We start from the raw sequence: 18,765 nt of genomic DNA, 5'->3' as shown, positions 1-18,765 counted from the left end.
ACATGGTCAAAATATAAATTTACTTATAAAATTATTATAGTAAACATTTTAACAATTAAAATAGTTTTATATAGTAAAATAAAGAAACAAAGATAGATATTTAAAGAAGTGTTGGCCTTGAGAGGCTCGAGGGCTTTTAAGAAGGATTTTTCAACCATGTTTTGAATCTGATTTCACGAACCTGGCAATCATTTTTGATCCTTAAGCCACTTCACTTGAGGTGTCTCTAGGTATTCGGCTTCGCCATTCTCTAAGTTCGGTGAATAGTTTTTAATATCATACTAAACTAATTTAATTGCAATTGCAACTACTACATATAAGCATCATCTGGATCTAAAGTATTGCAATTATATGATTGAATTTCATCTGGGTACTTTCACACCCTCTAAATTATGGTTTTTACCTTAACCCCATGCATTGACCCTTAACTGGGAACCTTTAAATATAATTAAAAGTCATGAACATGCAGAATAATCAAAACTCTAAACGCCAAATGGCTCGACTCTTCTTATTTTTTGTTGTTGCCTTGACTCTCTCCCCATACGAATGTGTATTCATACATATTTAAGTATGTTGGAAAATTGCAATTTAATATATGTGCATACTTGGATATACATACGTATGTATGTATGTATGTATGAAAATGCAAGCCAAAGAGATTCACAAAGTAAAATTAGTCAAAACTAAAGACGGCAATTTTGATGAAAGAGAAGCAATTGCCGGCATTACTTCGAAATAGACTAGAAATGTAGGTATAGTAGACAGACAAACTTATGTATACCTATATGTATGTACATACATAGATATATACATATGTGTCAGGGAGTTTGGTAGTCATGAGAGATAGAGCGACCTTTAATGGTGCCATTGTGTGTTAAACAGTCCCCAGACTTCGTTTGGTCTGATTGTGAGTTTTAAGTCTTGATCCAAGTTTGAGGCTGAAGTACTACCAGCAGCAGCACCAGCAGCACCAACACCGCCAATGGATGCGTCGGTGGTGGCAATTTCTCACGCTCTAAGTTCCATTGTTCCCACAATTTTCCATTCATTCAGTTTGCTCACTTGTGTTCCTACTTTGTAATAAGTAACTTTGTGTCCGGAAGAAACAAAAACGAACAGCAAATACACAAGACGAAAGAAAAAAATCAAAGCCAGAGCTCCGTTTTCTTGGGGTTTGTCATCATCATCATCATCAACGTCATGATCAACATTCTATATTCATCATCTTCTCATATTCATCTAGACAAGTGTCTTGTAATGACTTTTTAGTTTATATAAACCTAGTTTGACCTTAACATATACATGTTTACATACATAACTGAAAATATATTCCTATGCACCTCAATTGATGGTTTCTTATCAATCAATCATTCAATTAAAACCGAACCGATCGATATCAATTTGAATTTGCAAAAATGGAATCGGAATTTCAGCCAGATTCTATCATTTACCATAAACATTAGAATTGTTTCTATCTCATATGCTTTGATTCGGTTTATTTTCAAGAAAAACTTTAAAATTGGATTCGATTTTAGTAAGAAGCACAAGAATTTAGTTTAAATACATCTTCGCAGCAATCTTACCAACCAAAGACAAGTGCGCGAGAGAGAGAATGTTTTTTGCATTCAAAATGATATAAATATTATCTCACTCGAAAGTTATTTTCCTATTTAACTCGATAATTACGGAAAATGCGGACAGTTTAACCGTTTCGTTCGACTATTATAAACAACTGTTTTCTTTTTGTTCTATTCCATCATTATCTTATATTATGAGAAAAGAACTATGAAGAAAAGCATCTGCATATATCTATAGAGATAGAGAGAGATAGAGGAAACGAGAGAGTTCTGTGTAAATCTACAGTGTTTCCAAACTTTTAAACAAACTGGGCTTAAATATTAGATTTGAAGATTTGTCATTTAATTGTAGATTCTTAGCCACTGTGCACTACGCTTAGTTTAGTTGCTTGGGCTATTTTACTTCCTATTTCTAGTGCTGTTAGATAAGCGCGGGGCGAGTGTGTGTGGGGGGGGAACCCCACCTATAGAATGAAAGAAATGGTGATAGTTAAATAGATGGACAAGACCCAAGTAGACATGGTCATAAAATGCGCAAGCCCAGCGCATAATTGTCGCTACCTTCCTCATCTCTTCAACATGCGATCTGTTGTTGTACCCCGAGCCTGTCATTAAATTTGTCCTCCCCCCCACCACTTTCCCACACCTTCTTGCCACTCATTCAGTTACTTGAGTTACAAGCAACTTACAACCACCACCAACAACAACTCAACTCATTGTCTTCAACATTGTGCGACGACGACGACGCGACGTTGGTTGAGTTTTTTGCGCATGTGCCTCCAGAGGCAACATCGAGGTTCGAGGTGAGGCATGGGCCGCGTTTCCATTTGAGTTTGCTCAGTCAACTTCCGTCACGAAACGCGTTCGGACGTGCGTCTTTTTTTTTTCGTTTCGTTTTATCGAAAAGAAACCCAAAGAAATTATTTAACTAACTAACAAATTTTCGTAAAAAAAAGGTTGTTGTTCTTTTTTTTGTTTTTCTGTTTTGAATGTGTGTCTTGTCTGGTGGTGACTTTCTGTCTGCATTGGCGCGTAACGCAAAAGTTAACCCCCAAAAAACATTTACTTGTTCTCGTTTCCCACTGTTCGCGTGTGCGTGTGTGTGTGTGTGTTTGTCCTGTGGACAGGATGCGCTCAACTGCACACCGTCCCGCACCTGTTTCATGGCCAACAATAAAAACAGGAACAGCAAGTGCAGTGGCTTAAAAAAAACTTCATCATATTTGTTTCCTTGTTGGAAATTAGGTAAATGTCTCTTTCATTTAGCTGGTTTCTTTGATAATTTATGCAAAAAGTCCACTAGAATATGTGAAAATGGAAAAACCTGTTGATAAATGTTTACCCCGTTTTGTTGACTATGGGAAAGCCTGATAAGGAAAACTCCCACAATGAAAACAAAATTAAAGAAAAGAAGAAAAAAGAAAAGGCCGGAAAGAATCTAAAAGAAAAAAGGAAGTGAAAACTGTTAGAGGAAACAATTCCTAAAGAAATTTATGAGACAGCGAATCGTTTAATGGTTTTTGTGTTTATTGAAAATCATTTCAAAGGACATACTTTTTAGACATTATAACTGAAATGGCGAAAACGTTATAAGTATTTGCTATTTCTTAAGAAATATTACAATATACATATACATACATGTTGGAGAAGTTTAAATTTAAATTTGAAAAATCTTAATCTGCCATTTTGCCATATATTAATCGATTTTCAAAAGTGAAATATCTTTTTTAAAGCTCTTTAATTCAAGTTTGAATTTATATTAGTTACGCATTTGATAATTTATCAAGGTATCTTTGCGTTATATACAAAAATTATAAAGAAAAACATAACATTTCAATAAACCTTATTTTCATGAAGCTCCAATTTAATCAACTTTTGGATTATTTTGAAAATTCATGTCTTTATTTTCACGTTTCAGAATTGTTTTTGAATCTGCATTAAAATTTCGAAAAAATTGTAATTTAAAAATAAAAAACAGAATCGAAACTAATTTTTTCAAATATCCAAGATTTGATGTCGTTTGATTATTTATTAAATTACAATTTTTTAGAGATATAACTTTTTCAAAATTGGTTAGAAATTGGGGAAAATACAGTCTAATAAAACTTTTACTTTTTCCAATTATTTTTCATCAATTTTCATTTATGTCATAGCCTTTATATTAGAAAGTGATCTTTTCATTTTGTTTCCGAAAACTTATATTTTGGTATTTGATTGCTGTGGGCCTTAATATTTAGATGATTACATTCGAAATTTTTGCATCTCTCTGTTATAAGGTTTAATTTGTTTCCATCAAATTTATTCCCGTTATTTCTTAACACCTCAAGAAAAAGGTGTTCCTCCTTCCCATCTGAGAAAGGACACCAACCCTGCCACTCCCAAATGGCCTTTTTGTGCCTTTATATTAATATTTTCTTCTTTAATTAGCCTAGATCTTGTTTTGCATTAGAATTGTGAATGATTTGTCATAATTAAATCTAGATTTGCAAGCCATAATGAATATAAATTGAACTAATAACCTACTCTGCGCTTTCTTTTTATATGTTTATTTTCATTAAACAATTTAGAATTCAAATGAGCAGCAACATCAAGAACAGTAAGATTCTTCAATTGGACTGTATGTGGCAACGGCTATGCTCATTGTGGATATGTTAACACTGGCATTGGCAAATGGATTGGATAGGGGGGAGAGGCAATGCGGTAAAATGACAGTGTCAATGATGAACAAAGCGCCAAGTAAACAACACAATGAGAATGCAAATTGTACGCAACATAGTAAAAACAATAATAGACATAGTAATGCTGCAGCAGGAGCAACATCAACATCAGCAGTAATGGAGGTTAACATGGGTAACGGTGGACTAGGCTCATCCAACGAAGCCATCGATGTTGTTGTTGTTGTTGCTGATGATAATTTGTCATGCGAGTCACGCAGCTCACGAGATGGAGTTGGCATTGCTGTTGCCGTTGATGTTGCTGTTGCTGCTGGCGTGCAGCCAGAGACAGAGTTAAAGCAATGGGGCCAGCTGAGGGGACTAGAGCAACAGCAGGGAAGAGATGATGAGGCGTGCCAGTCAGCGACAGTTGGAGCGGATAGTAAATTGAATGGTATGCAAACAGAGGCGCGTGCGCGTGCTGAATACAGCGGCAACAACAACAACAACAAGAGCAACAGCAATAGCAAACCATCAACGGAAGTGACCACGAAATGTGAATGCGCACAAGTCGAGCATGAGAGAGTCCAGAGCCCGATTCATAGTCAGAGTCAGAGTCAGAGGCAAAGCACGAGTTTAGGCGCAAACGCAGGCCAACAACCACCCAAAGTGACAGTGGCAACAACAGCAACAGCAGCAGCAGCACCAGAAGAGGCACTCAGCAGTGACAATGGGAGCAGCGCCTGCTCAATACCGAAAATTGTTGGTGAGCTTTTCAAAGCCAACCAATTTATAAACTCAGAAGCAAGAGCAGCAGCAGTCGTAGCAGCAAGCGCAGCTGAGCAGCAGCAGCAGCAGCAGCAGGAGAAGTCAACAAATTCTGGACAAGAACAATTAGAGTTAATAAAAAAATGTGAAAATTTTGTGAAAGAAGAAGAAAAAAATCAAGAAATTGCAGGACAATATACAAAATTATACAATAAACTTGAACACGAACAGCAGCAACAACAACAGCAGCAGCAGCAGCTCAAAAACTTGAACGGCAATGAAAACTTTGACGGCGACAACGCGCAACGTACAGAAAAATTTGTGCAAAAAAAGTAAGGCCAAACGCGTTGTCTACTCATGGGCCAAATAGAAATTTTTTTTCATATTGTGAAAATGTGGAAAGTGTTGTAGAGGAAGGAGCAGCAGCAGCAGCAGCAATTGTGGTAGTAAACGAAAGTTGCCAATCAAAGGAGCAAGGGCAGCAAAATTTAGAGATAAGGCAAAAGGAAAAACAGTGGCCAAAAGAGAAGGAGGAGGAGGAGCAGCAGCAGCAGCAGCAGCAGCAGAAGGAGGTGGAGGAGACGATAACGAAGGAGGCGCCATTGTCATTGCCATATTTTAGCTTAGACGGTGCTGCTCTCTTGTCTGACAATTTTGTGGCATATAATAATGCTGGTGTTGCTGGTTGGGCGAATGTTGCTAATGTTGTCCTTCCCTTGCCACAAAGTGAGCCAGTTGTTGTTGTTGACGGTTACGTGGATAACGTGAAAATTTGCAATAAAGCAGACAACAAAGCATTAGATCAGCAATTGAAATTTGAGCAACGATTAAGGCATAACGAATGCAACACCAATGACAGCAGCAACATACAACAACAACAACAACAACAACAACAGCAGCAGCAACAACAAGTAGCTTCTTCAAGTGAATGTAACGAGTACGTGACAAAATTCGATCTTCAATTGATTAAAAAACCAACGAGTGGTTATAAAAACTTCAAAATTGAAGCGAGTGCAAATGATAAAGAGGATACTAAGCTCATTGATTGTGAATCACTGACTGGCCCCATAACAACAACAACAACAACAACAGAAATACCAACAACAAACGCAACGATTGAATGCATTAAGACAACAGCAACAAGCGGCAGTGATTGCGATCTTATTGATTTTGAAAACGATTCTGGCGATGACTTTGTGGCCAGTCAGCGATTGAAACGTTTGCAATATAATTTTCAGGGACGCGTGACCAACAGCACCAACAACAACAACAACAACAACAATAGTAGCAACAGCAGCAACTTTGATTGTGTAAAGGCATTTTTAATAGAGGATATAAGCACAACAACAAAGAAACTACCCCCTCAGGCTTTAGATGCCCCACACCAACACCAACAACAACAACACCAATACCACCACCACCACCTGAATCCGAATCAGAACCTGAACTCCACCAACACCAACAACCCCGCTCAGGACAATAAATTAGTGAAAGAAGAAGGAGCCACAGCTGTAAAAGTCGAGGCCATTGTTGAAAGCTCAAGTGCAATACAATTAAATGTGAATTGTATTCAAGTCGAGCAATTGCCAAATGAAAACGAAAAAACTGTCTCGGTCTCCAGACAAACAGCTGAAGAGCTCAAGGAGCATAAGAAATTGCTGAATATAGAGCCAGAGTTGCCACAATCGGCATTGCGCTTGTGCAGTGAGAAGACGGCAATTGAAACGACAGCGACAACATTGACAGCTGCCAGCGACCAGGTGGTGATTGAAATTGAAACTAACGACGAGGACGAGGACGAAGACGAAGACGAGGTCGAGGAGGCGGAGGCGGACGAGGCGACAACAATCAGAAGCGCATTTGTGCCAACGCATATAGCAAGTGAGGCCAGTTTTGGGCTTAAACAAAAGGATAATAGCAGCGAGTTAAATAGAGATTTTGGCAATACGCTCAGTGAGTTTGATGTACAACGTTTCAGTGAATATTTGAAGGCAGCACGTCAACTAAAATTGGTTGATCTCAACCATAATGTTAATTTAAGTCATAATCTGAAAATCAAACAGAATCTAAATCATAATCACAATCATCATAGCCAAAGTGCCAAGCAACGAGGCAATTATCAGTGTTACGACGAGTTACTCGCCGAATTTGTTAGCGAGCAACAAGAGTACAACAACAACGATCCCGACGATAACGAATCGCACGAATCTGAGTCGGCGGAGGATATAGAAAGTGACGACGCTAGTGATAACGAAAGCGCCTGCCAGTGCCATGAGTGCCTAGCCATAAGCGATAAAGACCAGAAACAGAACAACACAGAGGTTAACATTAATAGCAACAACAACAACAACAACAACAACTATTATAAGATAACAACAACACTTTCAACTTTAGACCCAATTACTAGCGAGCATTACAAAATGCGTGAGGTCAACGGCCAATTGCGGGGTCTATTAAAAAAACCAAATCGTCCGCCAGCAGCACGCAAAAATCGTGTAGTTTTCGATGAGACACGTAATGAGTTCTTTGAGGCGGATTATATCATTTTGATACGTGAAGATTGCGCCTACGATGAGGAGGATGAGGAGCCATGCACTTGCGGTGAACATGAGCTGGTGCGTCTATGCTGTGAGGAGGGTTGCCAATGCAACTATGCTGTTAATGCAGGCGATGCAGCTGCCGATGGACGAACGCCACAGGTGAGTGGGTTGAATTAAAGATATATGTACATAAGCTCCAACGACGACGACAACGACGACGACGACAAGTTGAGGAGTTGACTTCGACAGACCCGGCTCTGTCTTAGATGGGTGGTGGGGAATCTAAGAGGATTAGTAGCAAGCGATAGAGTGAGAGTAAGAAAGAGAGCAGGAGTAGATAGGAAGGCGACAGTGCTTAGCTTTAATTTTGCACAAAAGTAGGCAACACAAATGGAACTTAAGCCCACCACTGTGACACGCACACACACACTGACAAAAGCTAGAGTTGGACTTTTCGATACCCTACACCACATACAAAACTCTTATACTTTTCACCCACCTTAACCAAGTCTGTCTTTTTGAAGCATCTAGAGAAAATGTATTCTATTTGGTGAAATTTAATAAACCACTAGAAGTTCTTAAAGAACGTTTTCCCGCGTCGGTGATATTTTCAAGTGGTTTTTGTAGTGGTTGAAAGAAGGAGAAACTGTTGGAGATTGCCAGAGATAAATCAAATCTTTTGGGGTCAAATATTTGAAACAAACTTGAACTGCTTACATACTATTCGATTATGTAAATTATGTTTCTATATAGAAAGTTTGAATAGGTCTAGGTTTTATAGAACCTGAAACAGACAGATATGGCTATAATATACCATTCTAGATTCTACCCTAACAAGAAAATATTACCAGTTTAAAGGAAACTCTGTTTTAATCTTCAATAAATTTTGGTTAAGTGCAAAAAAAGTAGCTAAGCTTTGGGGTTTGCTTTAGTGCTCTTATGAATGCAATGTTGCCGCATTTCTTGTTAATTGCTAAAATCTTGACAGCCTTTTTCTTTTGTTATCAATGTGCAATTGGGAAACAAAAGCAAAACACACATACACACACACACAGATACATATATCTGTGGATATCATTTCTATAGTGGTTAGTTGTCCTGGTTCTCGTTTATCTTGCCTGTTTCCAAGACTCCCTACCAAGTGGCAAGTCAAGTAGGAGTCACACACACACAGTCACAAATACACATATTCAGAAAGAGAAAGGCATGGAATGATATATGTAACTAACTACAAGTTTGTCTTACATTCGCCATATAGTTAGTATCTATATACATACATATACATATATATTGACAAGTGTGTATAAATCACTTAAAAACTTTTATACAAAATGCTTTTTCTCTTCCCATGCCAAAAAGTAACTTGAAACTGCAGCAGCAACATTGTCTTTAGTTGCATCTTATATGCACATACATACATATGTATACACATATATTGTTTTATGAAATTGTGCCTTGAAGTGTGCGTTATCATGATGTACGCCTTTCATAGACATACATGGGTAGATTGACTTCAACCAAGGGCTATGAATGGGGGCCATCTTAACCGAGCTGATCACTTACAGTTGAGCCAAAAATTATATACTAAAAAATGGTTTATTTAATAAAACTCGCTGGTTCTAGGCAAGTCAGTTACTAACGGTGACTATGATTGACCTTTAATTGTGGTCGAAGTTTAATCAAATATGGCATTAAAGTTAATAGACATTTGAGCAACCGTTATAAGGCAGGAGTTTCCATAATCTCACTAGATATGCCCTGGTTTGTCATAGTCCGGACCTGTATATGATACTTATATATGCATATATTAAGGACATTTGGGGAAGTTACGTAGATGGCACCTTCTTGAGACACATATCGATCCTGAGCGCTACTCAAGCAGCGTTTAAATTTCAATTTGCTGCCATATAAACGTCACTTGAGTGCACTGCTTTTTTTTTTTTGTTTGCCAGTGTTACCCTGTGTTCTGTGTTCTGGCCTGGTCTGTTCTGCTCTGGTCTAAGAGTGGGTGGTGTAAGATGGGTGGTTGGCGGTTGCCTCTGATGCCCCATGCACTTGACTTGGCGTTGCTCAAGTATGTGCCTGGCCACCGCTCTCTCTTTAGGCCCCCTCCCACTTGTGTGTATGAGTCTGAAGAGTTTAATATGCATTTAGTGTATGTAACAAGTTTACAGAACGCATTGCATAATGCCGACCTCTTGGACGAACCCTTCGCCTCCTGCCCCCTCGCAATGTGATGTCTTTTGAGAAGCAGGAATGTGGTTCATCCGCTCTAAAAGTGGAAGGCCTGCATAATCTTGGCTGTATAAATGACGTAAATCAGAATTAACTGAAAAGTTATGATCTAATTTTAGAGATATGTTTGCGAAACTCTTAGCAAGATTGACACATGATTCCAATACGCTTTTTCCTTTCGTTTTTATTCCAGAGCCCAAAGTATCAGCCACCTATTGAGTTTGTTGACGATGCTGCTCTCAGTCCACCCGATGGCTATAAGGATAGCAGCCTTAAGAACACACTGGGTGGTGCATTGAGCGGACATATTTTTTGGGGCACAGCATTTGCAGCAATTGCAGGTGATTCAACGTTTGCAACAGCAACGTGCGGCCATGTTGGCCGCTCGTAATAGCAACAGTCAAATACCGCCACCGCCGCCACCCGTTGGCAGTGCTCAACAGCAGCAGCAGCAGCAACAACAACAACAACAGCAGCAGCAGCAACAGCAGCAGGCTCAACAACACCATCAACAGCAGCAACATCATGGCACACAGCAGCAACATCATGGTGTACAGCAGCAACAGCCAGACGAGGACCTTCAGGGCGTTTGCACAGAATGTGCGGAATGCGCTGAATGCGCCGCCAAACAGTTACAAGAAGCAGGTAAGAGACAAGAGAGATAATTCCACCAAGTCTAGGATAAAATATAGCCACTGATGTTGCTGATGGCCAAGTCACTCAGAGCTTGCTCTAAATGCAATTAGTAGGCTTAGGTCAGGGCAGGGTAGAAGCCAAATGCTTTTCGTTTGCCTTTTGTATAATATCTTTATAAATTATTTATGCAAATATTTGAATAACTTTTCCGGAGAGAGAGGGAGGGAGAGAGACAGAGAAAACAAGGGCAAAAGAGAACTGCTCCTAAGCCTCTTTGTCTGGGCTCTTTGTGGATGTTTGTACTTTAAATTGAACGCCATTTTGTATATGTCTGTTTTTATTTGCTGCCTGTAAATTTCTAGTTAATTTAATTCAGTAAATACACGAGCCAAGAACTTCCTAGCCAAGTTGTTAATTACCAAATCACAAGAAGCAGAGAGTCAACTCTAGTTACCTTAGAGACAGTCATATACAAATCCATGAGCAACTGGTAGGTTATCTCGTCGGGATCACCATAATGCTAGTAAGTTTCAACTGGTCAACCATGACGTCGGAGTCACCAACCAATTGGAGCCAATTGGAAGTTGACTTTAGGGTGTGATCGAGAGATATAAGAAGAATATCAATTATTACGTTTCAGTTCTAGTATAAGATATAATTAAAGGGTGTGTTAAAAAGCAATCTACTCGATTCTATTTTTGGAATAGAGCCAAGTAAAATGGAGTGTAAATATAGTATAGTTTGTCTTTGGCCTTACTTAGCCTCCATGTACATTTCTTGGTAATCGACGTGTCTATTTCAGTTTCAACTAAAGGGTAAACATTCATTGACGCGCCCGCATACCCACAAATGTGAGAAACAAAATCATTGAGTCTATTGATTGATTTACGGCAACTTTGCGTTTAATGACTAGAGACAAGCTTTGCTTGTCTGGGTAACCGCCAGAAAAGGACATTTGCCGAATGTAAATGGGATTGGATTGTTGGGTAGCGCATATATTTGCATTAATGTTGGTCATGCTTTATTGATTACCATCAACCGAAAAAGAAAATAACAAACGACAACAAATGGTTCATTCTTCATTAATTGTTGCGTCTAACGAACCGCATCCAAATGGGACAAGCCCATGGGGTAGCATTCTCCTACTCTCTTCATATCGATGTGCGATGCTCCCCGATGTTGCTGCTGACGATCCTTCAAGCGCACTTCCGTGTTCAGTCATTCAGTCAGTCGGTCGGTCGGTTGATTACCAGCAACAGGCGATGTACAGTGACAAAAATCTGTAAGCCATGTACAAGTTTTTTAAAGCTTGAAACCATTGTAGAAAGCGATAGAATGGGATGGCAAGAGATGGAGACAGGATGAGATGGGATTGAGAATAGAATGAAATGGCATGAAATACATAGATGGCTGCTAGACGAAAAAGAAAACTATATAATTTTGTTTTTGTTTATTTATCATACAGAATGCAGCTCCCCGCAATGCCAAGAGGATTTGACACCACTTGGTGTGCCAGCTGTGGCCATATTACCATTACATACCAGTTCACCAGAGCGTCGCATTACCCAGAAAGAGATCATTGCCGGCGAGGAGAGGCCCAAATATGTTCTGCAGTCTCAATATAAGCCAGCAACAAATTCAGGTATGAAAGAAACCCTTAGATAGTCATAACACACATCATACTTCAGTCATTTAACCCTGAGAAATTTCGGCACGACATGGCATATATTTCACATGAAAGCAATTACTCAAATTTGATTCAAAAGTTTTGAGATATCTGTTTTGATCATACATTTTGATTTGTTTTTCTTTCGCCTCCCTTTCATGGAAATTGGAGTGAATGAAGAAATGTAATGGAATTTTCGTATACTTTTTCATAAGCAAATTCTAATTGATTCTTTCATTAACGATCATTTCGGTCAGTCAGTTAATCAGTCAGTCAGTCAGTTAATCAATCAATCAATCAAACTCGCTTTCACTTCTCTCGCTCAATGCCAATTTAAAACAAAATTTTGCTCTATTGACAAACGTGTGCGTATATATAGCAGGGAAAATTAGAAAGGATAAGGAAGGTAGCAAAACTCACACCAATCCAAGTGGCGGATCTGTCTCCGTTTCCGGTTTGGGCCACAATACAGCCTTAGTTCCACACACGAGTAAAAATAAACGATTTCTTGTTGAAACTATTACCACTATGACCACAGTGACCGAGCGACGCATCGTACGCGAGGCCCACGAGGATGTTACCAATGCTGGCCCAGCTTCAGCTGCAGCAGCAGCGGCAGTTTCGGCTTCAGGTGATTCCACAATACCACCGGCATTGCCAGCCAAGGCCAGTGCCGTGGCAGCTGCAGCAGCAGCAGCAGCCGCTGCCGCCGCCGCAGCTGCTGCCGAGCAACATCAATACGATGATGAGGATGACGATGATGATGAGAAACCACCTCCCATACCGCCCAAGGAGACATCACCCACGCAAATAAGTGGCATCTTGAAGGGCGGCAAACTTTGGAAACAGGATTCCATTTCCCAGGCAAGTAGAGAGAGATCTCAAATGAAGTTTGAAGTCGATTAATTGTTTTCTTTGGTTAGCAATCGGATGACCAGAACAACACAACATCAGAGGATGAGAGCGGAACTACAAAGCGTTCGGTGCGTTTTGTTACCGAGGATCAGGCCAATGCTGGCGGTGACAGTGATGTTCAATCGTTGTCCGGCGAACTGGATGATAGCGAGAATCAAATTAATGAGCTCATTCCCATCAAGAAGCATTCGACACTGTTTAACAACGCTTTGCGACCCAATTCGGCTGTGCGTCAGCTCTTTCCCAGTGTATCGGCCCATCAGGCTCCAGTCTTGACCTCGGAGGCATTGCGCGCCTTCGATGAGTCCAAGCGGGCGGGCTGCCTAGTCACCCATTTGCCCGGCAGCTGTGGTGATTCAGACACTCTGCGTCGCAGCATGGAACGTAATATACTCAGGCGTTCCCTAATCAAGTGAGTTCAATGCAAATAGTCAGCTTCGACACATTAGTCTTAAATGTGTGTGGTAATTATTTTGCAGGAAAAAGGCTGTCAAATCTGACATCTCACTGGAGGAACGCATTAAGCAGTTGACATGTGACATTGATGAGGATTTGGTTGAGGAGCTCTCTTTGGCTCGTGCCGTTGATGTTGAGGATCCCGATAATAGTGAACGTGGCTCCGATGAGATGGCCCAACGCGATAGCCCAGCTGGCGAGGAGAACCCCAATCCCAGTGCCAATAACAATTTGTCGACCCAAAAGTTCATGAATGGTGAGAAGAGTTTCTCGCCAAGTAGTTCAGTGTCCAGCTCTTCCAGTGGTTCCTCGGCCTACAAAAAGATAGCCGATATCTTCAATCGTGAGAAGAAACAGGAGAAGATAATGGAGTTAGAGGAAAATCCAATTGTTATTATACCACAGGTAAGTGTGCTGAAGGGTGGAGTGTCCTGCAAATTCTTCTACGTTTCTTGTCTATCAGGAATGTCGTTGCCCGGCTGCCCCGGATCTGGGTATGGGTATCCAAGTGCCTGTGGTCCATACACAAATCCATCGTACGCCACCTCGTCAAACGGAGCCAAAGCGTCAGTTCCTCTCGACATTGGCGCCTTTGACCGCCTGCGTGGCCGGCAACAAGGATGATCTGTCCTCGTATTACACATTGGCAGCCGCTGCTGCTGCCCATCAGCATGGCCATTCCCATCATGCGGCACATTATGCAGCCGCTGCTGCGGCAGCTGACTTCAATATGGGACAATTGCTGGGAGCTGCGGCAGCTGCTGCTGCCACTGGCGACTCATCGTCGATGCCAGCTGCAATGGCCGCTCAGGCCGGACTTGCCGGATTGGGTGGTGCTGGCGGAGCCGGTGGTTCGGGCGAGCAGGAGGCACGCAAAGTGGCCCCCGATGTTATTGCCGGCACACCCGGACAAGAGGCTGCTGGTCAGCAAGATGAACTGGCTGCTTTTGCTCAGGCCGAGGCCAAACGAACCGAGCAGCTAAAGAAACGTTACACCGCAGGTGATCAGTCGCAGGTGAGCAGCGACGATGACGAACAGAATGATTATGGCTTCAATAAGCGACCCTCGGTCCGTGGCATCAAGCCCAAGTTTAGCTCCACAAACGAAATACTTGCCCAAATGCAGGAGCAACTGAGCGCCTCAATACCTACAGTGGTTAATAGTCAGCCAGTGCCGCAGGCAATTAAAAGTTACGCCATTCCCAATACAGTCAAACAGAATGCCTCGAATTCGAATCCCTCGCCCCAGAATGTACCAACTCAGCAGCAGCAGCAGCAACAGCAACAGCAGCAGCAACAACAGCAGCAGCAACAGCAACAGCAACAACAGGCCGCTGTGGTGGCTGCTCAGCAGGCTGCTGCCGCCGTCCAGCAGGCGCAACTGCAACAACAAATGGCCGCAGCCATTCAGGCCAATACCATAGCCCAACAGAAGACGGAGCAGCGCACATGGAGCTTCTACAGTGAGAGCGGAGAGCAACAACGCTTCCCAGTGGATGCAGCAACTGCTGCCGCTGCCATACAACAGACCTATTATCAAACTCTACCCGCTGGCACGATGTTCCGTCAGACGATGATCCAGCAGGGTGGAGCCACAGCCGGTGGCGATGAGGCCTCATTGTTGTATGCCGCCGCTGCCGCTGCTGCCGCCCAGAATTGCCAAAGTGTCACGGCCATTGAGCAGACCAAGCACAGCAGCAGCACCGGCAGCAGCTACAGCAGTCACTTTGCTCGAAGTCCCACACGACGACCGGAATCGCCGCCACCGTTGCGTAACTATCATCAGACAATGGTCCTTATACCGTACAATGCGGAAACCTATTCCCAGTTTGCCACCAGCAGCAGTGTCGATCCGAAATTGGCTCACATTCAGCGACAAAATATACTCGAGTATCAGCAGGTGAGTCACAAGTCCTCTGTCTGTCTGTCTGAACACCAGGAATTGGATCATGTCCTAAGCTAACTGGGGGAGGGAAATACTATGTCTTTCGGTATACTTATACTTTTTTGTTTACTTAGGTCACTCAACAGACAATACGTGTGCCCATTGGCTATGCATTGCCTGGTATGCAGTTGCATGTGGTTAGTGGGCGTGCCGGTGGTGCAGCACATTATGGCCAGCATCCAAATGTGGCGCAACATCAGCATCAGCAACACCAGCAGCAACACCAACAGCAGCAGCAGCAGCAACAACAGCAACAACAGCAGCAACCACAACGTCTGTTATCGCAACATTATCAATTTGGAGCTGATGGCGGTGGCATTCCTGGCTTTAGTGAACGTGGTGTACCAGAAGGAGCTGCTGCCGTTTCTCATAGCGATTGCAATGCCATGGTCTCGCCGACAACAGCAGCAGCACAGCAGCAACAGCAACAGCAACAGCAGCAGCAGCAGCAACAACAGCAACAGCCACAACTACAACAAGTTGCCGGCGGTGCCACCGCTCAGGCTCAGGGATCTGTTTATTATGCCATGAATGTATGACCCGCAATGGAATAGTCGTTGCCAGCGGCGGTCATAGTTGAGCGCCGCCAGTGTCAACGTGTCGAATTGTCAGCAACTTCAGTGCATTTGGGTAGCGGAGGTGGTGGTGGTGCAGGCGGCCTCGGTGGTTGCGGTAGATGAGCGCCAATCGCCATTTGTGGATAGTCTGTTCTTGTCTCTCCAAAAATCATTCCCCCCCCACAGCAAAGAACAAATATTGCTCTGAGTTTATGATTTCATCGATTTCAGTTGATCCTAGCGAGCGTTTCGTTTATTTATTTGTTCTCTCTGTGTGTATTGTATTGTGTGTATGTGTGTGTGTATGTATGTGCGTGTGTGTGTGTATGTCTGTTATAGCCCAGTTTAAAATGTTTTTGTCCCACATTAAAAAAAAAAAAAAACCAACAAAAAAGCTAATGAAATGAAATGTATAACTATTTAAATGCAAAAAAAAAACAAAAACAAAAACAAAGAGAATAAAAACCAAACACTTTATACTAATTAGAGACGGGCATGTGATTAGTTCGTGTCACGCCCAAGAAATTGCATTCAATACTCATAGATTATGATAAATATGATAGAAAAAAAAAGTTTCAATTTGTAACCAAAAATACAACCAAAAAAAAAAAAAAACGGGGAAAAAAATCACAAAAAAAAAATGATTATAAAACAATTAACGAATTAACAAGATGATAATGAAGCGGATGGAAAATATTTTAAAGTTTCATTTCGAATGGAAAATGTAACAGAAAACCCGATAAATACTTAATACCTAAAAAATCTACTCTAAAAATCATATGAATTTATTTGAATACATACATGCTGGGTGCTAGTAATGCAACAAAAACAAACAAACAAAACAACAAAAACAAAGAGGTTAAAAATGTTATGCAAATTTGTTTTTTGTTTTTTGGGGTTTTTGTTGTTATTATTAAATTGGGTTTTCCAAAAGTTTTGCTCAATGAAAAGTGCATTTAATTTAATTCGTTTTTTTTTTTTGATTGAAAAGAAAATTGAAATAAATTAAATTATATTAAATTAAATTTTAAAATTATATTTATAAAGAAAATATTGTAATATTTAAATGTAGTGCAATTTGTTGCTTCAATTTGGTCTCTTTCTCTCTCTCTCTCTCATTCACTCGCATGCTCATAAACATCGCTCTATCTCTCTCTCTCTCTCCCTGTCTCTGTCTAGCCAGTGAAATTGTTTCATTCGTTTATAAGTCTAGCCACATACATAGTTCTAATCATAATCATAATAACTAATATATATTTAATGTATTTTTTTTTTGTTGATAATTTAAACGAAAATTTTTTTTAAAAATTTATTTATAAATGTAAAATAAATTTGGTTTGCCCTAGAAAAAAGGGTATATATAAGTTGAAATAATAGAAAAAGTATATATTCTTTGATCATGTTCTGTCATTCTGTTTATTTTCTTAAAGACAAAGTAAATTCTTAGTCTCATCGACAATAGAAAGATCAGAGATAAACCCTAAAAAGCGCAATATACCCGATGTGATTCTGCATATGTATCATATATCTTCCATGAAAAAGAACGTAAAAGGGTTTTCTCAAAATCACTTTTCTTTTGATTTCTTAAGCTACAGTTTTGATTGGGTTTCATTCGTCGTGTGCATCTCAAATAACAATTAAGTAAGAGTAATTCGAGTGCCAACAGTTGTAATCAGAAGTTCTTCTCAATAAATGGGCAAAGTTTCGATTATCAGTCTGAATGACTGTAAAGAAGTCGCCCGATGACCATTAAAACAAATAACATAGATACATACATCAAAAAGCACATACATCCATATGTACATATGTACATCTATCTGTACATCTAGGGCGTATACATATAGTAATTAACTAACTTATACCAAGTATTTTGTGAAGAAAGTAAAACGAATTGAAACGAATATGAGTGTAAAGCAAAAGCGAACAAATTATATGAATATTTTCCAAATATATAATCATAACATGCATAAATACATAACATTCACATAAATATATATATATATATACACATATATATATATATATATATAATATATTTCAATTCAAATATTGTGTTAATGTCTATTAAGCAAAAATTAACAAAATATAATATAAAAACAAAACAAAACAAAAACGAACAAAATACTAAAAGAATGCAATAAGAATACAATACAATTTCAAAAGAAAATTTCACAAAAACGAAAGCAAAAAAAAAAAAAAAAGAAAAGAAAAGATAGAAATACCAAATAAAAATTACAACGCAATCTAATGCAGTGAGAGCGCCAAGAGTAAGAGAAAACGAGATAGTTAGAGTTTTAGAGCAGGTTAGAAAGAGAGCCAAGCGCATAACGAACTTATTGTTAGGCATATTTATCATATTTAAGCATACGTATATACATAAAAAAGGACATACTAGTTTAGCATACTAATGTATAGTTAAAGCCAGTGCAACAATTCAACGTCAAAAGTCGAAGGAGATACAAATAAACAAAAACAAAAAGCCTACTTTTAGGCATTACTTGGTCAGAGCTAATACCTAGAAGAGAAAACCCCCGCAGTAAAACCAAAAGAAACGCAGAGCGATTTGCATATTATAGTACATACATATATACAAGTACATATATATATATATATATGTATTTATACTTAGAAATGCATTAAAAATATTATATATAAACATACATATATGTATATATACATATACATATATATATATACGTGGATATATACTAGACGATTATGTAATACATAAATGGCATAAAAGAAAAAAAACCAAACCAAAGGAAACAAAAACGAAATGCAAATTGCAAAGAACAAAAAATCCGCACACAAAAGTG

The 18,765-nt window shown here is 39.9% G+C and overlaps 1 protein-coding gene across 1 annotated transcript; it reads left to right on the top strand.

The window, feature by feature from the left end:
* The first annotated feature begins 4,423 nt into the window (after positions 1–4,423).
* LOC137584237 (uncharacterized) lies at positions 4,424–17,917 on the top strand. The gene is given in 10 exon segments (XM_068299532.1): positions 4,424–5,326; positions 5,329–7,698; positions 9,968–10,084; positions 10,086–10,419; positions 11,876–12,052; positions 12,615–12,940; positions 13,000–13,403; positions 13,471–13,852; positions 13,911–15,347; positions 15,467–17,917. Coding segments are annotated over 10 exon segments (6,915 nt in total). The 3' UTR covers positions 15,932–17,917.
* Positions 17,918–18,765: the final 848 nt, after the last annotated feature.

Source organism: Drosophila tropicalis, unplaced genomic scaffold (assembly GCF_018151085.1).
Source record: "Drosophila tropicalis isolate 14030-0801.00 unplaced genomic scaffold, ASM1815108v1 contig_158, whole genome shotgun sequence".
NCBI lineage: Eukaryota > Metazoa > Arthropoda > Insecta > Diptera > Drosophilidae > Drosophila > Drosophila tropicalis.
The sequence above is the reverse complement of the archived record's forward strand: the minus strand, read 5'-3'. Positions and strand labels throughout refer to the sequence as shown.